This window comes from Manis javanica, chromosome 10 (assembly GCF_040802235.1).
Source record: "Manis javanica isolate MJ-LG chromosome 10, MJ_LKY, whole genome shotgun sequence".
In the NCBI taxonomy this organism is placed as follows: domain Eukaryota; kingdom Metazoa; phylum Chordata; class Mammalia; order Pholidota; family Manidae; genus Manis; species Manis javanica.
The window spans coordinates 15,103,031-15,123,744 of NC_133165.1; the positions used below are offsets into that span (position 1 = coordinate 15,103,031).

The 20,714-nt window shown below is 35.2% G+C and overlaps 1 protein-coding gene across 29 annotated transcripts in view; it reads left to right on the plus strand.

The window, feature by feature from the left end:
- The window catches only part of PPFIA2 (PTPRF interacting protein alpha 2), a 493,962-nt gene that overhangs the window by 432,841 nt on the left and 40,407 nt on the right, over positions 1 to 20,714 (plus strand). For all 29 annotated transcript variants that reach the window (XM_073214786.1, XM_073214785.1, XM_073214788.1 and 26 more), the window contains one exon: positions 4,702 to 4,795. In XM_073214786.1, coding sequence (XP_073070887.1) covers positions 4,702 to 4,795 — 94 coding nt within the window. The remainder of the gene's footprint in view (positions 1 to 4,701; positions 4,796 to 20,714) is intronic.

Sequence of the window (20,714 nt, forward strand, 5' to 3'; positions counted from 1 at the left end):
ATATATAAAATGTACATGTTGGTTAAAAAAAGGGACATTTTTGCAAATTTCCTTTAAATGCCTATGAGAAGCAATACATTTCAAAAAGATTTTTTACCTACTAAATTACAGTTCCCTTTTCTTTATGGTAATCTGCCAGATGATAATTGTCTGAACTCATTGACCTGCTATAATCAGCATAAAAAGAAAAATAACTTCATAATGACAAAACAGCATCAACATTGCACCAGATGATTTAGCAAGTACCTTTCTACACATAAATTTTGGATGGCTGTCCTGGACTTTTACCCAAAAATTCAAAAGGTTCCTAGATGCTATGGAACCAACAGATGCAATATAAATTTCATAAAGTATCAATTAGAGATGACTCATGCTTTGCAGAGTGAAAAGACTTTTCTTTGAAGAAAGCAGTATTTAACTTCAATTATGAATGCATTTATTCCATTCCCTTTATGAGCCAAGCAAGGTGCCTATGTACATCCTCCAGAGAGCTAACAGACTAACAGACAAGAAAAAATTAAGTAACCATTTATAAATTCAAATGTGTTTAACTACAAAATGAATATTATAGATTAATACTGAAGAGAGATCAAATGAAAGAAAAGAGTGAAGCTACTGATCAGCAACAGATTGTAGCCTTAACGCCTCTAAAATTCGAGCTCCCTTTTTGACACAATAGCAAGAAAGACCTGCTGGACAAATGGGGAGACAGAGACTTTGCAATGTGGGTTTTGTTTAGAGAATCCTATACACTTGTACCTTGAAGCCCGCATGAAATAAATTATTTTAAATGGAATCCAAGGCCCAGGAAACATAGAGATACTTGCCTTCACAGTCCAAATGAACCAGTATCTCCAACCAGTACCATCCATAGATTAAGGCATATGAAGGTCTTTCCTTGGATTCCTTGGCCTGGGTTTTAAGAAGCCTCACACCTTGCAACACCTTCCTTGAAATTTTCTGTCATCATCCCCTCTGGTGCCTCAGAGAGGCTGGAGTTGGCAGTGCTATCTTGGCAGGGCATCTTCAGCCAAGACCGTGGAAAAGCACTGAAATTTTCTGTTACCTTTCAGACCCTGAACCAGCCAGGGAGGAAGTACCATCTGGGCAGAGTGCCTGACCCAACCAAACCATGTGGACCTGGGTCCCTTTTTCTCCCCTTCAAGGGACTCCCTGACTCTCTGCCCCATGCTGGAGCCAACCAGATAGCCGAGGGAGTCCAGAGACTTGCATCTGGGCCAGTGACCTAAGCCTGGTTCCAGGAGGGGAGTCTGCAAGTGAATCACCCACTCCTGCTGGTTGGTATTGTATGCAACTGAATCCCTAGGTTATTGCCCTGCTGATTTGGGGTTGCTCAAAATGTTTATATGGAAAAAGTACTTGAGTGGGACCCTAATATCCTAAGAGTGGTCCTGTCTCCAATACTTACAAGTCATCAAAGATCTCACCAAAATAAGTATGCGTAGTGATGGCTCAGAGATCTTGTTGAGGGTCAAGGATCTTGCTTGGACTTTTGCATACATAACAACTACTAGGTGGCCACTAACAAAGTGATAAGCAATTTATTATCTGAGTAATCCACTGAATCATGAGATTCAAGCTTCTATGCATGAGCACCTCAAGCCATGAGAGGGTAACATTACTGATGCTCTTTGCATCTTCCTAAAGGACCTCTTAGAGAAGTAAGAGGTAACTCCTAGCTCCCACAGGCCAGCATTTCTTCTCAGGGGATCTGTTGCCATCTTCAGAAAGGCGAGCTAAAGAATTCTCTATTCACTGAAAAATTCTTAGAATCTTTTTCCCCTGCCCAATACATATATCAGTTGCACTTTGCAGTTATTGTAACATATCTAAAAAATGTACCCTCCTCTTCCTATCAACATATGCAAATACTTGTATCTCCTCTGAGGATTGGTCCTGTCTCCAGTTGAGAACCACTGGTAGATAGTGCTGCCCAGCAGAAATCTAATGCAAGCCACAAATGTGAGTGACATTTATAATTTTTAATGTTCTAGTAGCAACATTAAGAAAAGTAAACAGAGACAGGTGAGATCAATTTCAATTATTTTATTTAAGCCAACATATCAAAAATATCTCAACATGTAACCATATAAAATTATTCATTAGATGTCATATTTTTACTAAGTTTTCAAATGTAATTTATACTTGCAACACTTAATTTGGGCGAGCCACATTTCAAGTGTTTAGTAGCCACATGTGACTAGTGAATAAAATATTGGTAGGTGAATAGATATTCTTAAAGCCCATGTAGCTATCTGAGCCCACTGACACCTGGACAAGAATGAGCAGATTCTCACCAGATTTAGATCATCACGCAGAGAGGAAAAGAGTTTATAAGCTAGTTTGGCTGAGGTCATCCCTACCAGTTAGCTGGTACCTGACATTTGTGGGACAGCTGGATCAACTCTATGAAAGAATGTTCCTGTCTAGAAATGTTTTAATTGGGTTGAAAAAATACACATAATTAGATTTTTGCTCCTGCTTAACAGTACTGTCCTACATATGATGCTTAAGAATAATTTTACCTACTACGGGCAGAAGTGTCATATTCTATTGAGTGTTCAAACAAGATGTGGCTACAATTCTCTGTTAAAGCCTCTATGCAAAGGATATTACATTTTGAAGTACTCAGAATAGTTCCAAGCTCCTCATGCTTTTTATTGTATAATTTTATTTTTCAGAAGCAAATTCTAACATCTACTTTTCCTGGGCCTAGTTTTAACTCACAAAATTTTCCTAGAGCTTTCTTTGATTCTCTTCAGCTTTCTTTTTTTTTTTAATGTTCTTTTTGTCTAATTAAAATGTTGGGTTCCTGAAAAAATTTAAATCATAATTTAGATGTTCTTTCCCAGAAGATTAAACAGCCTGATTCATTCAACTATGTGGTGGTCAAAAACATCTCATTGTTTATTTAATAGGTTTACCTTACCAGTCTTTATGTTCCTATCTGGACTGATCAAGAATTTTGTAACTTTTAAGTGAATCGTTCATTTCCATTTCCATTTCAAGAGAACAATTTTATTGCTACATGCAGGTTGTCAATAATAATTTGTGGGTGTACATTAAGGCAAGTATATCACTAAGACAAATAAAATGAAAATAAACACTCAGTGTACATAGTGGGAAATCACACACTTGCAAGTGATGCCCAAGAGTTCTTTATTCAGCTAGTGAATGACTTTCCAAATGATGCCAACAGTGGAAACATTTCATAGTAAAAAAATTATTTAAGTATTAATATACGTAATTGAATAAGATCAATCTTGGACCTCCCCAAACTCAAAGTCCTTGATTTATATCTAGACAAAAATGAGTGTCTTTTCAATAAAGAAGATTTTCTTATAATAAGAGAGTTACTAAACTATGAGATTAATTTATTTGTGTCACTGCTCTAGAATTAACAGTATTGCATAGTATAAATTATTTGGTAAAATGAGTTATGAAAACAGTAACAACAAAATTGGTATTTCATTCTTCAAGAGAAACCATAGACTGGTCAAGTTCTGCAAATGTGAAGTAAGCAAATGTGCATTACAATGACAGGAGAGTAAAATTTACCTTTAATAGTTTTCATTTATTAATGTTGATTAATACTACTCAATTAATATTATTAGTAGGTTTTATATCATGCTGATATATTGGTGACTTTGTGTGTATGTGTAGTCTTCGTAAGACATAGTATTAGCTTTAATACTTCTACCTAGTCTTGAGTTTAACTGGAATTTAAATCCTTCCATTTAAAATATATGTATATATATAGACTTCATGTTTTTCACATATAGTAAATACCAAGGAGAAAACAGAGCCCAGGGTTATATTTTCATTTTTCAAGATCAGTTTATGAATTAGTTATATGTTTATGGAGGCTGCATGCAATAATTGCTCTTTAAAATGTGTGATTGTGTGTGTGCTGCTCAACATACTTTTATTCCTTCTTTCACTTCAAGGTTCTTTATGTTGTTTGTATTCCACAGCCAATAAAACTGGCACTAAACCAAATAATCTGTGACCTACTAAGTCAAAACAATTCTCACTAGAGTCTTTTGAAGACTCACATTTTTCCCCCAGGTATTATTGTCAAATGTACAAAAGAAAACAAAACCTTTCAGAACATAAGACGTTCTAGAAGTAAGGGTTATACTGAAGAATATAAGAGTCAGCCAGCTGAGGACCAGAGGGTGCCTTAAGCAGGATATGAAAAATTGTAAAAGTGAACTCCTGCCTCTCTATTCTCTTGACTTGGAAATGAAGACATACACCTGAGTTTCTGCTCATTGGGCTAACATTTCTTCCGTTATTTATGAAATACTTCAATTTTTTCAAGTGTTGAAAAAAAATCTCACACACTACACTCAGACACTTGCCCTATTAAGCAGAAAATCAAACCTCAGCGCTTGAGGTTTCTCAGCATACGCACCAGCTGTATAGTTGTTACTAGGTGCGGCTGAATAGCATACAAATAGGTACCTTTTTTTTCATTCTCTCAATGTCTGTCTGTGTATGTACCCCTTGCTATTTTATGCTTTATGCATGTTGGCTTGTAAATGTAAAGACGATGTGAAAAAAATGGGGGTGGGGGCGAATGTGATACTAAACAGTGGTTCAAATAAATCTTTAAGGATTTATGTTTGGAATTGACATAATATATCCATACTAACACCAATAGTTACCTGTTCACAGGAGGTTTTATGGAGACCGAAGCTGCCGCTCAGGAGTCCCTGGGGTTGGGCAAACTTGGAACTCAAGCTGAGAAGGATAGAAGACTGAAGAAAAAGTAGGTTTGGAGATTTTTTTTCCCTCTTTTTTCTAACTTTCACTGACTCTTTATCATGGCAAATTGAAGAAGAGAGTAGTTGTAAACAAAATAATAAACGGAGGCCAGTACTGTCCTGGTATTCCCTGAAACTATTCAGTGCTCCAGTTTCCTGGTTCTAATAGGCTATGGTTTGAATTGAGTATAGAAATCTTTGACCTGAAGTAGAAATAAACAGTTTTTGTCTAAGAGGCCAAAGCATTTATTTCAAAACTCAGATATATGCAAACTATTTAATCTAACATTTTAAATTTGATGAATATTTTATCAGTACTGAATTGGTAGGAGAAAATGAGAGTATGCCATCCAACTTCATGTTTCCTCTCACAACAATTAAAGTATCTCCTCTTAAAATGGAGTATTTATGAAGGAGAACATTTCCCTGACTGACTGAATAGAAACTTATTTTAGACTCACAACAGATTGTTTTGCATCTGTCAGGAAATTGATAGTGTATCTTTTCATTCACATATAACACGGAACATTTAAATGACTTGCAAAATTGGCAAATTTCAAGTCTCAGCAGCTGTCAGAAAGCAAGGAGGTCCATAAATAACCTATTTTTTAAATACATAGTAACATTTTCAGTGACAAAATGGCACCTTTAGACCATGTTTAAAAGCCAAATCATTTCTTTTTATCCCAAAATCTATTGGTTGGCCCCTCTTTTTCTGCCCCCTCAAATACCTATTATATTGTGTTTATAATTTTCATGTTTACCATCTAATCAGTTTACTTCATATTTTGTCTCTCACTTAACTTTGCAGATGTTTACTAATAATGAAGAAATATGTACTTACAAGTTATAGAACAGCTCGCTAGCCTAATCATTTCACTAATTTTCTATTTGTTAAAATTTTATGTATCTGTATGTAATAGAAATACTGTGTGGGAAAAAAAAAGTGGCCTTGGGAGTATTCTGTCTTGAATACAACTGAATGCTCAGTCACATTCAATAATTATAAATATTTCCCCTTTGTTACTAATCACTCAAAAATATAATTAAAAAGTATCATAATCTATTTGAAATATCTTAATTTTATTTATGCCTACAGGGCATGTTACATTCAATTTTATGGCTATTCATTGAGAAGAAATTATTTTTAAAAATCATCCCCTTTGATCGGTTCTTTAAAATTGTATTTCTAGTCTAAAAAAATTTCAAATTTAAAATTACTTCAAATCTAAAGGAACAAGAATAATCAAAACCCAGCCTGGATAAGGGATTTGTCTTATTTCCCTTAAAAATGAATTTCATTTATCCTTTTTTTTTAAATGCATATTGGCATTCTGACCAGCTTTCACATAGCATTATGTCTTATATTGAGACATGTAGTTTATTGGTTGTTTATGGAACCAAATTGAATGTCCTTTCTAATGGCTACTAAAATTAAACATTCCAATTATACAGTGATTTTTTTAGGATCGTATATTTAAAGTTTATTGTTAATGTTACATACTGGGGGATGGATTGGTTATTAATTTTATAGAACTTTTCTCTAATCCTAAGTACTGTCACAGTCAGAAACTGATTTTGGTTCTAGTCTTCGTTTGAAGATCATACTACGCTTGACTTTAGAGTTTTAATTTGCAATATGTCTTGACCAAATGTAATTTTTAAATGTATTAAAAATACATGTCTTTAATATTAAGAACACTCCATAGAGTTAATATAGAGAACACTCTATAATGAAGGATAACATATCTTACTACAATTATTTCCTATGGAATAATAGTATTTGGGTTAAAAATGGATCCATCAAGGCGAGGCAGAGTATTGGATCCAAAAGAAGGGCCACGTCTTCCTATTATCTCGACTATCCCAGAGCAATAATCCTATGGGTATAAATGTGCAACCAGTGTTGGTGAGATTTATGTAAGTGCTAACCCTTCTTCAGGGCTTGGGTGACACTAATGCCTTGGATTCTGAGTTACCAAAGAGTCAAGTAAATTCATGTAATTCATTTTATAAGATGTACTACATAAATGATTTCAAGTTACTGGTCTTTCAAGATGGAGAAAAACCTCAAGAAAAATTTTATTAAAATATCAAAAACAAAACCGATCAACTTCCTTCAAAATGTTGAACCCATTAGGTTGTACGTGTATAACTGCAGTGGCTATAGCTTCCTACCAAATGTTTTTCTACATTATGTCCATTACCCAAGCAAAATAGTGCTTCCAGGACAAAGTACTTAGACCTATATTCTCTGTCCCAAAGTTCATATGAGAGATTCATTGGTTTCTGTGGGAATAGGAAGAGCTAGAGAAAAATCTTACTTTCGGCTTTACTAGGATATCAGACATCTACAATTGACAATCTGTGAAATTAAATTTCATTGGGAGAAATATTCTGCAAAGAAGTTAGTTATGACACATTTTTAAAAAAACATATGGGGGAGTTACTTTCAGAGAGTAGCATTTGAAACATTCCAAATTCTTTCAAAATTCATAAATTTGTGAAGTTGGCAGTCCCAAAGAGAGGTCTAATTTAAGGTACATTTGCCATCCACCAAATTAAACACACACAGGTTAGAACAGCTTACGAGATCTGTGTTCTCACTTTATTCTACTCTTACTTCTCCTCTTGGTGCAGGCATTGGTTTTTCTTATATTTCTACCTATTGTTCTATAATGAGAAATAGGAAATGTACAATACCAGATCTGCTGAAGTACCCACTTGTTGAAGAAAGTCCTGTCAGCTCTTACCTTCCTGAGCTGGGTATTATCACACAGGTGCCATTCTTCCATCAGAACAACTTCTCAGCTAGGCTTAAAGTTGATCTCTTACTGTTCTGCCTGGTTCTCATTTACAGTGTCTTTACTGTACTGCCCTTTAAAGCTTTAATTCTATAAATTTCTCCAGCAGATTTCCATACAGTATACTTTATGTTGACGATAATGTGTCAAACTGAAGCTCATCTATAAATTCTTCAAGTACTCCTTGTTAATTTCTCTGGACTTCCCGTTAAAATTTGACCAGTTTTTCTGTAGCCTTGTGTTTAGCTTTCCTAATCTGTAAGGACTGAGTCACTTATTATTCTCAATATGTGTTCTCCACATTAAAATTATAATTCTCCATAGTTTTCTCAGTGTGGGCTCCCTCTTTAGTGTCACTGATCTCTGAGAGCTTGTCTATCATCCTTGACTTGATTTCATTGAACTCCAGGTACCTTTTCCAACTTAATACATACTGAGCATCTTCTCCATTTCTAAGACTCACATTATGAGCAACTAGAGAACTATAACCCTTCTGTTTTATATCTGTCACACTGGTATTTAAGAACTTATTTTTCTTAGCTTTCCTGACAGTGTTTTAAGCTAAGGCCTACAGCTACTTGCTCAAGATGGCCAATTAAAACCAACCACACAGCTACAAAATTAGCTGCTTGGCATAGTAGAAGCTACTGCAAGATCTTGTCTTATATGGTCTGGCCCATCAAAAACCTAAATTCCTGAATGTTCTTTACTGAAATTTCACTTGAATCTATATGTCTTTTAGGTGCCAGTAAACAAAAGAGCTCTGTTCTTTGCCTAAGTTTATTATCTATTTGATGATAGACAAAGTCAGACAATTAGAGTTGAAATTGTCAACTCTATTACCCATAGTCCTGTAAGAACATGACTTAGTTATATGGCAAAAAGGGGGTTTCCTAAAGCTGAATTCCAAATTAGATAAATTTATCTGACACAGAAAGAGCTGGATAATCATGGGTTTTAAGGTGTACAAGTGTAAATTACCATCTCTTTTTAAAAATAGCATCTGCAATATTATTCCATAAAAATGTTGTGTAGAATCAATGATTATGAGGTTACAAGGAAGGAGAGGAAATTTTATGTCATTAGTATATTTATCTAAAGAAGAGTATTCGAAGTATCAGTGTTAAATATGTTGTATCAAAATCCATCAGATTTCTTTTATTTCTCCTTGAATATATTTAGCTGCTAATTTCCCATCTCTGTCTTTAGAAATATGATGATAGAGTGTGTGGGAAGCTCCCCGAGTCCTTAGAGATCTGAAAATATATTCCACATCTAAATTAAGTGATAATTGCCAAAACTATAAAACTCTTTGCTTAAAACGATTTTCCCTCAAAACTTTGAAGGTATTAGTCTTCCTGCTCCCATATCTAATGTATTTTGATTTTCATTCTTTTGTATTTAACAGCAGTGTTTCTGATTTCCTGTCCCTCTCTCTGAAAGTTTAACAGGTTGCTCTTTATCTTTGGGGTTCAGAAATGTCATAAATATGTTTCGATTCAAACTTTTCTGTTTCATTTTTCTACTTTATACTTTCAATCTGAAGACTTGTTAGACTGGACTAATCTTACATGTATTTACCTAAAGGATTTACATTTCGAGACAACTTTGATTCTAAGAAGCTTATTTTTAGAGATTTATGGAATTAAAGATGAAACTGTCCATTTCAGTAGTTAATACACTTATCTCTAACAATAGTCCTTGATAAGCAGTGAACATATTAAAATAGCCAAAATACTCAGGGATGGTTTCTTATTTCCAGAAATATGAATTCTGAAATTTTTTACCTTAATATCTTACTGCTTATGTTTTCCTCCTGCATTTTTAACACTATAATTTTTTATTGAAACATAGCATGCTGAAATCTTCTGTATCTTGAGACAAAATGAAAGATACTTTATGAATATTAACATACTAAATTATCATTTTCAATCTTTACTTATAGGTAACATTTTATGTTAGATATATTCTCATGAATGGATATCACTGCTAAATGAATATGGATTTCATATTTGAAATCAATTTTTCAACATCATTAAAATGAAATTAACATTCCAACACAGCTCTCAGCGCATCCCCCAGAGAAGCACTTTTATCCTCGGAGAATGACAGTCACCGTTAATCACTACCAATGAATCTTCATGTTAGAACTTCAGAGACATAAAAGTGAAGCTCTATAGATTTAGTTAATTTATTTCCATTGCAATCTTAAGGGTCTCCTTCAGTGCATAATCTTTAATGTGTTTTGAGACTCTACACTTTTAATCTTTGGCATTTGGAGTTTTTAGAGTTTGCATATCTCTAAGTAAGATAAGTGTCATTGAAAATATTCATAATTAATGCTATCACAGAAATTTCACAATTTTTCATTTAAAAAATATTTATTTAGTGTGTATGTGCCAAGCTAAACTTATAATGAGTTGTATCCCAGTGGTTAACTTCTGTAAGACATGGGTTAGAAGCTTTGAATACATTTTCCTATCTCGGTAAATGCTGTATATATGGAAAGCAAATGTCTCTTCTTCTCCCACAGAAATCTATTTTATGAGTATACTATTAGAGTGGAAGCCAAGTGGATAAAGCGAAAGGGGGAGATTCAGTAGTAGGATATTAGAATTTCTCTGAGATTTCAGAAACAACAGAGCCAGGACAACTCCAAAGTTTCAACAATAAGATTATGAAATACTGACTGTTGTCAAGAACTCATTTTCTATTTCACCCCATTCCAAATTTTAAACTCCTAGGTGGAAGCATCTGAGTGGCCTTGTATGGAATAGATATTTGTACTTGAATCCATTGGTTATAGTGAAGGGTTCACTTAGTACAGACATGGCTACAGGGGAGCCCTCTGGGAAGCCAACACAAAAGGATCTAATAAAGTAGAATATTTCACAACCTGTAATACTCTTGGGCTCTCAATATTTCTCTGGGAACATATGTCCTGCTTTCTTACTGAGAACTCCAGAGCAGGTCTCCTCTGCGCACTGCAGCTGGATCTGTCTTGACGTCTGATCGTGGATAGCCCTGCCTGGCTCCAACCATGGACAATTGTAAGAAATCCCTAAACCAAAAAAATAACAATGTTGAGAGGCTAAAGGCCAGAAAGCATTGAAATTTGTTAGAAAAAATTAAGCTAAAGAAAACCAAAATGGTATATCTGCATAGCTTTCTCTTTATAAATATATAGATATAGATCTGTTAAGATAAGCTTGATCTACTTGGAGGAAGGAAAAGAACATGGAAGATGTAGGGCTACTGTTTTGAACCAAAGCTGCACTGTTAATAGATTACAAAGTAGAACAGAAGCCCTATAAAGTCTCCATATTTTCAGCCCAGGAGAAACAATTTTGCCATGGAAAGAGTGAAGTAAGGGTCAATAAGAAGAAATTAAGACTTAAGATGGTTACATGTGCTAGAGGAAGGACCTCCTTTTCTAAATAAATTCATGGCAGTTGTCTTGATTGAAGTAAATCCTACATCAATGGACCATGCAATTCTTAACTTTTCATTCATTCACTTACTGCCTATTATGTCCCAAGAACTGTGTTAGAAACTACTGGTATTTGAATTATACAGTTACGTTTTTTCAAGGAGCTTGTAGACAGACAGACATGAAAACAAGTTATTGCACTGATGCATTTCAGAGGCCATGGTCACTTCTGTAAGTCACTGGTTTTTGAAGAATTTTAGCAAAGTGCCATAAACCCAAAGCCACCTGGTGTTCTTATGTAAAAGTTTATTCTCCAAGCTAAAGAATAGTCACCTCACTGTTAGTTTCCAAAATAAATGTAGGCCATTTGCTAGATTATGTTTGAGAAATAAGAAAGGGAATATTAATAACATAGAGTAAATGGAGTCCTTTTAAAATAAGCTGTGCTTCCAAAATTCTCAATCATAATATATGTTGGTTATGGGATGGTAGTACAGCATGGAGAATATAGCCAGTGATCCTGTAATATCTCCCTATGTTGACAGATAGTAATTGCACTAGTGGGGGTGAGGATTTAGTAATATGGGTAACTGTTGAACCACTGTGTTGCATACTTGAAGCCAATAAAAGATTGTGTATCAATGATACTTCAATGAAAAGAAGAAATAAACTGTGCCCTTAAACTTTCCAACATTTTCTAGACATGTAGCTGAGGAAAGATGCTGTAGAAATATAATGTATTGAGTTCAGCAAAGTATTTCATTACTTTCTAAATGATATTTCTAAACATAAGATTGGAATGAGAAGAATAGAATGATTTATAACTAATGAGACATTGTAATCTTAGGGGTTGACCATATAAATTGATAACAGTGAAATAAACGGTGGCAGATGCTATACTTTTACAAGTGATTTAAGTAAGATTTTCTGATTTGTGGGAGAATGAAGGTAAAGTTTTTAGATAATGATTTTGTTTAAAGAAGACCTTTTCAAGATAGATCAAAATTTAGCAAGATAAAGCTTAATAAGAGTGTTCACATAATTCTGCATCGAACTTTGTGGCTATACTTATTGCTTCTGTATAGGAGGATATGTACATATCCACGTATGTATGTATAGGGGGATCCTAACTGCAATTCCTGAGAAAAATGTTTTTGCAAAAAAGGTGGATTTTAGCAACATCTGGCAAAGAAGTTAATGGTTTTCAGTATCCGTAAAAGGAGTTAATAAGGCAAAATTCTATGTACTGACCAGATCACAGCTGGATATTGTGATAATTTCTGGGAACTATAGTTGAAGGGGATGAATTCGAACCAGCTTATGTTCTGAGGAATATGACCAGTGTAGCAAGATAACACTAAACCACTAAACCATGTCTTCAAGGAATGCTAGGGATAATCGTGAATGTATGGAGTGTAGACAACAAAGATCTAGATGTTGTCAAGGAAAGAGCAATCATTTATGTTCTTTATAGCCCAGGACAAGACCGTGGGCCAAAAGTCAGAAATTGTCACAGATAAATTTAAGCTGAGTCTAAGCTAGAACTGTTAGCATCACAGATCTGAGAAGAAAGAATTGACCACCTAGAAAGAGTTGTTTCTCACGACTAGGTTCAATATAGACCTGCCAAGCATGTATACATGGCAATATTCTCACATGGAGATTTCAGAGTTCAGCTGAGAGACTGGATTACATGCTCTTTAAATTGTCCCTGCCTGGGGATTCTGTGATTCCCCATACATGGAAAACTGGTCTCAGGAGAACCTGGTTGTGTGTTTGTTTTTAACATTGCTGTGCCTGGCATATTATAGGTATTCAATCATGTTTTCTGAATAACTGCATGAATAGATAGTGGGTGGGGAAAGAACTCTAGGGTGAAGGCAAAAAAACTAAGAAAATGAAGCAGGAACTAGGCAGTGATTTCTCCCCAGAAACCTGGGCTTCATCACCCCCTGTTCTCCGTCTGCACACCCGGTACACCCTCACTTCTACTTCCGCATAGTATCACCTGCATACTCTCTCTTCAGAATCTCTCAAACATGGTTATTTTATTCTTTCATTTCTCAGACCACCATACTAAAAGCATTCCTTCCAGGCCTGCCTTCCTGTAATCTAGCTTCCACACCTCCGCTGAAGAGATCTAAGTTATATTTCTGAAGCTGCCTAAAATCTCTCAGTCATCCCCTAGCATCCCTAAGAGAGACTTCAAACCTTTATCTAGCCCACAAATCTCTACATTGCCTAGTTCTTATTTATCTCACCAGCTTTCCCTCTCTCCACTTCCCATATTACATGTTATGGTATTAATATACTTATTATCTATTTCTTGTTTAAATTACTTCTATTGCCTGTGTGCATATATTCTGTTCCATTTTCATCCTCATCCTTTCTATAGCAATGATAATTATTTTATATGTAATACATATTTATTAATCACACTGAGTAGTTATAATATGTGAGGCACTTATATGCATTTTACATGCATTATCTCTTAATTTTCACAAAGGCTTTGAGGTAGAAACTATTTCCTTCCACACATGAGGAAATGTAGCTTTCCTGGAACTATGTTACACAAAAGTGCAGATTTCCAAAGCCCAGTTTTCCTCTGAAGTATTTTGGATCTCAGGGTAAGGCCACAATTTAAAGAGTATGTAGTCTAGTCTTTCATCTGGACCTTGAATAATAACCTAAATAATTTTAAATGGTCTATATAGGGAGCCAAAAAAGGGTAGCATATTTTCTCCCTAGAGAATAATTAGTTTCCTATTTGACCACATTCCATCTTTCAACATGAACAACAAATATATTCAAACCAAACATCTTTTTTCAAGACTGGGATGGGGAGGTAGAGTCAAAGCACAAAATGTAGCTGTTATAAAATTGCCTTTTTCTGATATAACTAGCCACATATAATATCCCAAAGTTTGATATAAAAAGGGTAATGATCACTGATAAATAACCTATGTAAGAAATTTAATGTGTCCTGCAATCCAACATATTCATTCCGACTAAAAATATTACAAAGTCAGTGTCTAAAAGCAATGATAATTAAGCTCATTTTTTGAAAGAAAAAAGGTCATTAAGTTAATTTAAATACATTGCTGACATCTTAATCTGGAAAGACTTCTCCACATTTGTTCCCACAAATATAAGATCTTTTATTGGCTCTTTATAGTGTTTTTCATAAGGTCTCTGAAGATGTGGATTCTTCTGATAGTTACTTAAATTAGCCATTCATGAAGAAAGGTTATCTTCCTTGTTTCCACACTACTGAGAAGGGCAGTAATCATCTACATGCTATTTCGAGGTTTTTATCAAAGTATCTATATACACATACATACATACATGCATATATATAAATGTGTATGTATGTTTTATGCACATGTATATACATGCATACAATTAAATGTCTATTTCAGATTCTACATAATCAAAACTTCAGTTTGGGGCTTGACTGGGTTAGGTTTGCTAGGAAAATGAATAACAAATTCTCTGAAGAATGAAGGTTTCTTAACTTCTTTTAAAAGTCTCAAATACTTTAGCTATTTGAAGTCAATATTAACTTCAAAGAAAAGTAATTTTTCAAGTAGTGTGATGATGAACCATACCTGAAGCTTCTGAACCATTTTCTTTCATTTATATAGATCACTAGGAATGCGCTTGACTTTATTTTATCTGTATCCCATCATCTGTCTTTGTATTTGAGGCAACTCCTTCGGCGGCCCGGGGTGCCCTTCCACCCACACGGCACCCATCACCCAGCCTGTGCTTCTCACGGCTTCATCATTTCCAGGGTCATTCTCTGCTCCAGGTCAGACACCCCCGTGGTCATATTCTGAACCTGTCATTACCTCCAAAGCGTTCTTATTCCAAAATGACTGATTCAAGCTTATCATTCCCTCCTAACCATGGTCTGTTTTCAGCTTGCTTTATCAACTTCTCCCACTATTGCCTTTTGAAAATTTTTCTGTTCTTTTCCAACATGTTAGCCCCTTCCTCTCCTCTCCTCTCCTTTCAGTTCCACTGAGATTCCATGACCATAATTAAAAAAGACTCAAAAGTTCCTAAATTTCTTTACTCCTCTTTCATTTGGTCACAGCCACGGCCGCCATGGCCAGACTTTCCCTGCTCCACGCCTCCAGGCGGCCACCTCCAAGCTGCTGGGGACCGTGGCGGCACAGGGGTGTGCGGCAGCCTCACTGGGGAATGTGGTAGTGCCAGGGATCCCAGGACTTCTTCTACCAGTCTTCTTTCTCTCTGCAGCCTTTGCAGAGACCTCCCCAGTCCTCACACCCGTATTTCTGCAGGTGAGCTCACACTCAACTTCAAAAGGAGAGAAGAAAGAAACCATTGAAGTGCCCTGAATAATTTGTTGCCAGATGCACACTCACGTTTGCCCCCATCCTGTCTTATTACAGAAAATTAGAACCTGCTCTCCTCAGGGTCATTCCTTGCCGTTCCTCATACACATTGCACTGATTCCCACTGGCTGTCACACCTTCAAGTTCTATTCTGTTCTGTTTTGACCGTTAGCATTTGAACATTCTCAAGTTTCACCTTTTAAAAGAAATGTTTTCTTCATTCCACTTTCCCAATTCAATTACTACTCATTCACTCCCCAATCTGGTGTTAATAATTGATTTAAAAATATTTCTGAATTACCAATTTCAACCAATTAAGAAGCAAGCCACAGGACTATGCCATGTAGAAAAGTCATGTAGTGAATTATTTCTCACGTGAAGTTTTACATCCAGAGCTGACTAGTTTGCAAACAGGAGAAAACTCATTCATTTAGAAAGAAATCTAGGAGATTAAAATAAGACAACTGAAAAGTTTAAGGCTCCTGTTTTGGAATATAAGACATATGTTAACTGGTTTAACTGGTGATATTTTCTTGTGTCTGAATGTATCTTGATGTTCCCAAGGAAAACATTATGCCAATAATTGGATTTGATCATATGAATTAGATGATAACCTAAAACTGTTATTTTCTATGTCAATTAAAACTTATCTGCCTATTACAGTGATTTTTAACTGAAGAACACTTATTCCTGACAGAATCTTTCTTGCCATTATAATAACCTTGACAATCTGGAATGAGATTGAGAAAAAGAATAAGGTTGTTTGTCACTATAAATAATTGCTTACAGGAAAAAATAATCAATTTTTATAAGGAGAAAAACTAAATGTTTTTTCCAGTCAAAAAAAATCTGCACAGATATATTGCCTCTGATATGAATTTATATTACAGGAAATTCACTCAGAGTCCTTTATGACTGCAGCTTTTTGTCCTTTGCAGGACATATTTTTTTGAAAGTCATGAGCTAAGAAATTTAATATTCTAAAGTGAGATAGCTTCTCAGTATTGCTTTAAGTTAATTGCTGTGGAGGAGAAGAATTTCATAAAAACCCTGGGAAATCAGACAATGTAGATAAATTGATTACAAATGAATTAGAATTTAAGCAGTACTTTTTGAGTGATTCCTTTATATTTGTGTTTCCTATTTAAAATTTTCATAATTCGCCTTACATTTTAAAGTTAAGATTATTTTATTGGCACATTTCCTATTTTTGAAAAAATGAATATGCAAAGATTATTAATATTCCACTGTGGGCAGAATAATCAACTTGTTCTATTGGAGAGCTATTTCTAGATAGCTGGTAGGCTAAGGAAGGTTATTTTGTCCATGGTAATAACTGGCCCTTATTAATTTTAGCAGTTTTCCTGGAAAGCTCAGAAATCGCCTTTTTTTTTTTTTAACAGCTCACCAGAGAGTTCACAGGCATGTTAATAGGAAAGCCTTTAACCACCTAGAACTTATCTCTTTTTGGTCTTAATTTTCTTTCTGTTGCATGTATGATGTAAAAATTATGCCATAAATTTCTTAGGACACCCTGGTGCCCAGTGTGTATGGACATTTATGATTTTGTTTATGTGAAAATTTAAAGAGCTTGTTACAGCTGTCCCAGAGCAAAGGTCAAAGAATATGCATTTCTCCCAAATGCTCATCTAATAAAACAATACATGGTTTCTCTGAATGAATGCATTTAGCGGAGGCACGCGCAGGGTGTTCCACTGCACGTAAAGCTTTTCTTGGTGATGATTGTGCAATAAAAAGGAAACTAACTTGCCTAACTTCTGAGACAGGAATTTCTGCTTCATGTTATATTTAATCTTTTTTATGAGTTGTAGTAAAAATTTTTTTTTGTAAGAAGTAATCTATTATGCTTACATAGAAAATTTTAAATAATATGCCCATGGCTTTTTGTTGAATTATTTGAATTCCATATTTTCCCAGTGCCTCTACTATATCCAGGGAGCAGATGGGCTATTTCAAAAACCACATTTAAATCAATGTTGTATTGTGATGATTTCTGGTAATATGAGTGAATCAATCTAGAGCACCATTTATTTTCCTCAGAACAATATGTATAAACATCTGTCCAAATAAATGTTTCTATTGAAAGAGACTCATTTGGCACAAACTCAACATTTATTTTGGTCATTCAAATAGAGGAAGAGAAAGTGTGGCAAGAGGAGAGAAGGGATAGAATTATTTTATACTTTCTCATGTTCTGATTATTGACATATACCTATTCGCAAAAGTAATAATCATTACTATCATATCACTTGTTAGAATATTTCAACCATTGACCTGGAATGTACAAATTTCTTCTTGCCCCAGCCTAAGCTAAAGAAACTGAAGATCTAAACCTACTAGTAATTTTGACCAAACCATGTATAAGAATTATGATCTAGATATTCTGACCCTCAAACCAATGCTTTCTTCAATTTGCTGCCTCTCCAAGGTCGGCTATACTTTTTCTTGGGCTCTAACAGTGTGTAGCCTTGGAGGGCTGTATGCAAGTCTGAACACCATTTTATAAGTTACTGTTTCTATTCGTTAAATAACCTAGGAGTGGGTTGAAGTAAAGAATGTTCTTTAGTAAAGGGCCTGATTTCTTCTGGGGGTATAGTAGAGGCTGGAGAAAATGTGGTCATGCATGTTTCAGAGTGGCTCATTTTCAAGAGACAGACTTACTGGTCAACTATTAGAACCACCCTCAGCCTGAACATGCTTTTGGACGCAGTGAGTATGTGCACCACGGCGCAATAAGAAAAGACACATGACTATCCCATATCTGAGCTCTTGCACATCTGAAATGATGCACTTGTTTTACTCCATGCCTTTCTTTGGATTGAAATGTATCCATTAACATTTGTGTGCTTTTCTTTTCCATCCGTCCTTCTCCATCTCATGAAAAGCACATCTGGGTAAGTTGAATCACAATATGGCTGCTGAACATGTTTATTTTCAGCACCATCCTCTTTTTCTTTTATATCTAGTAGTTCTCTTTTCAGTTTGTAACACAAGCTGCACTGCCTCTGACCTAAAATGAAAATTGTGAAGTGTATTCATTTCCACACCATAAAAGGAATCATTGGTTCAGAGAAATGTTCATATTCAAATTAATTATGTTGGCCTTTTAGGCACTTCTAGTTCCTCAGTTCTGTTAGACACATGTCAAGAGACATTCCAGGTATCATTTCCCCTAATTCTCAAGTCGTTCTCCAGGAGGTAGCGTGGCACTCGATGAGGACAAGGACTATTTCAGGCCCCTCAGGTACTCGGGACTGCGCTGCATGAGTCAGCCTGCATGCTCACTAGGGTTATGTGGCCCTCTACCAGCATTAGAAGCAAGAAACAAACTTTGTCAGTTCCTGGAATTGCACCTCCATAAAGAGGACTAAATTCTGGCCTTTCCCCACTAGAACTTGTATACCTAGACCCCAAAAGAATCCTTAGTTTGGGTTGAATCCATGGGTTTTGTGTGTTCTTCCCATTGTCTCCTAGACTCCTGGTTGATTTTCAAAGCTTTAAAAATCTATACTACTCAGGTTACAGTTTCAAATTTCAAGTCCTTCTCTTGGAACTAAAATTAGAACATGTTATTATCTAGTCCTAAAACAAATTGGGCTTCGAAGTAAAACAAATTACACATGACATTTATAAAATATTTACAGTGGTGAAAATGTTTGCATTGGTAACATTGTGAGCTATTTAAAACACTTTAGATTAGCAGAGGTTTTCTTTTAAATTTAAAGCAAAGAAAAAGATATTTGGGCAAATAAATGACTGATGATTTGCAATTATCCGTGAACCTCTGGCAAGTGCCACTAATTAGCTCTATGGATAGTCTGTAAACCAATACAAGGTCATGTACTTTGTAATATTACTTAGTTCACTAGTATGACTTATATTTGTTAATTTTTTACTTTATTTTGAAGTCATAGTTACTACTGCTAATTACTTAAGAATGCAGCATTTACTTCAGTTAGGATAATTTGTGATATTAAGGAAAGCTGGAGTAAGTGCTCTTAAAAATGCAAGGCAAGTTGTGGTTATTGCTCAACAATGCTGGCCAAGGTTGTAATCTCTCACTTAAAAAAAAAAATCTGGACATTGGATTTTTAAAGCATTATTTTCATGTCATCATGTAATATTTGTCTTCTGTTTTCTAATGAATTTTAAGCTTCATGATGAAGATAATCCCAAGAAATAAACCTTCATTTACCCACACTTTTTAAATGAAATCGTGAAAAAGAATAAATGGAGGATTCATTATGGGCTTTAAGAAATTGATGTAATCACTTTCATTCTAAAACCCAGTTCTTATTGTCTTGCACGTGCACTTTAGGACTTCAAAATCATGTCCCTATTACAGTTGCTGAAAGGAAGCTTAGGAGGTTCCAGTGTCAGGAGGAGACAGTACAAATAGAGCGAAGACGAGGGAAGGGTGGAGGTGGAAAGAAAACTGACTTAGGAATCAGAAGACACACATTTAAGCCCCAGCTTTCCCATTTTTTTCTGCATACCCTTGAGCAACTTATATTTTCCATACTAACTAATATTACTGTCAACTTTCTGCACCTCACAGAGTATGAGAACATACATACAATCTCAGCAGCATGGAAACTAGAAACTTCAAATCTGAGTTAAAGCGGACTCAAAATCAGATAGGCGCTAACACAGCTAGCCTAAACGTTTGTATCCAAATAACCGGAAAAGCTCCCAGGGTTCCTCCACTATGTCTCCAGTTTATTATCAAGAAGTGACTGGAGAACAAACCTCAGGTTCTCACAACAGTGAATTTGTTTAATGGAAAGTAATATAAGCCTCTCTAGTTTCAATAACAGCATGAATAATTCTACAGATCCATCACAATTGTGTGTGTTTATACCATCATAATGGTTTGGAAACTGATTAAATTCCAAATAAAGTGAGGAGATAAATTATGTAATCCCAACTCAAATTCACAAATAAGTTAAATTTATTTTCTGAGACTGTGCCCTCCATTTCAGAGCAACTTGAACAAAAAATATTTCAATATGAACGAAATATTTGGTTTTAATGTAATCAAATAATTTCATTTCTAAACAACCTAGCACGTGTTCTTGGAATCTAAATAAAACATGACTTCAGTGTGTAACTGACCTTTATATGCACTTCACAGGAAAAAGTGCCATAATAGGGAACACACACACACACACACACACACACAAAACTACAGTATGCTGTGCTTTCAAAATCGAGTCAACTGTGTTAATGTTGAATTTGAAACTCTTAATTTTATGGAACTAAATATGTATATTTAGGCAATCAATGCTCTGAGGCAGCTGATTGGGAT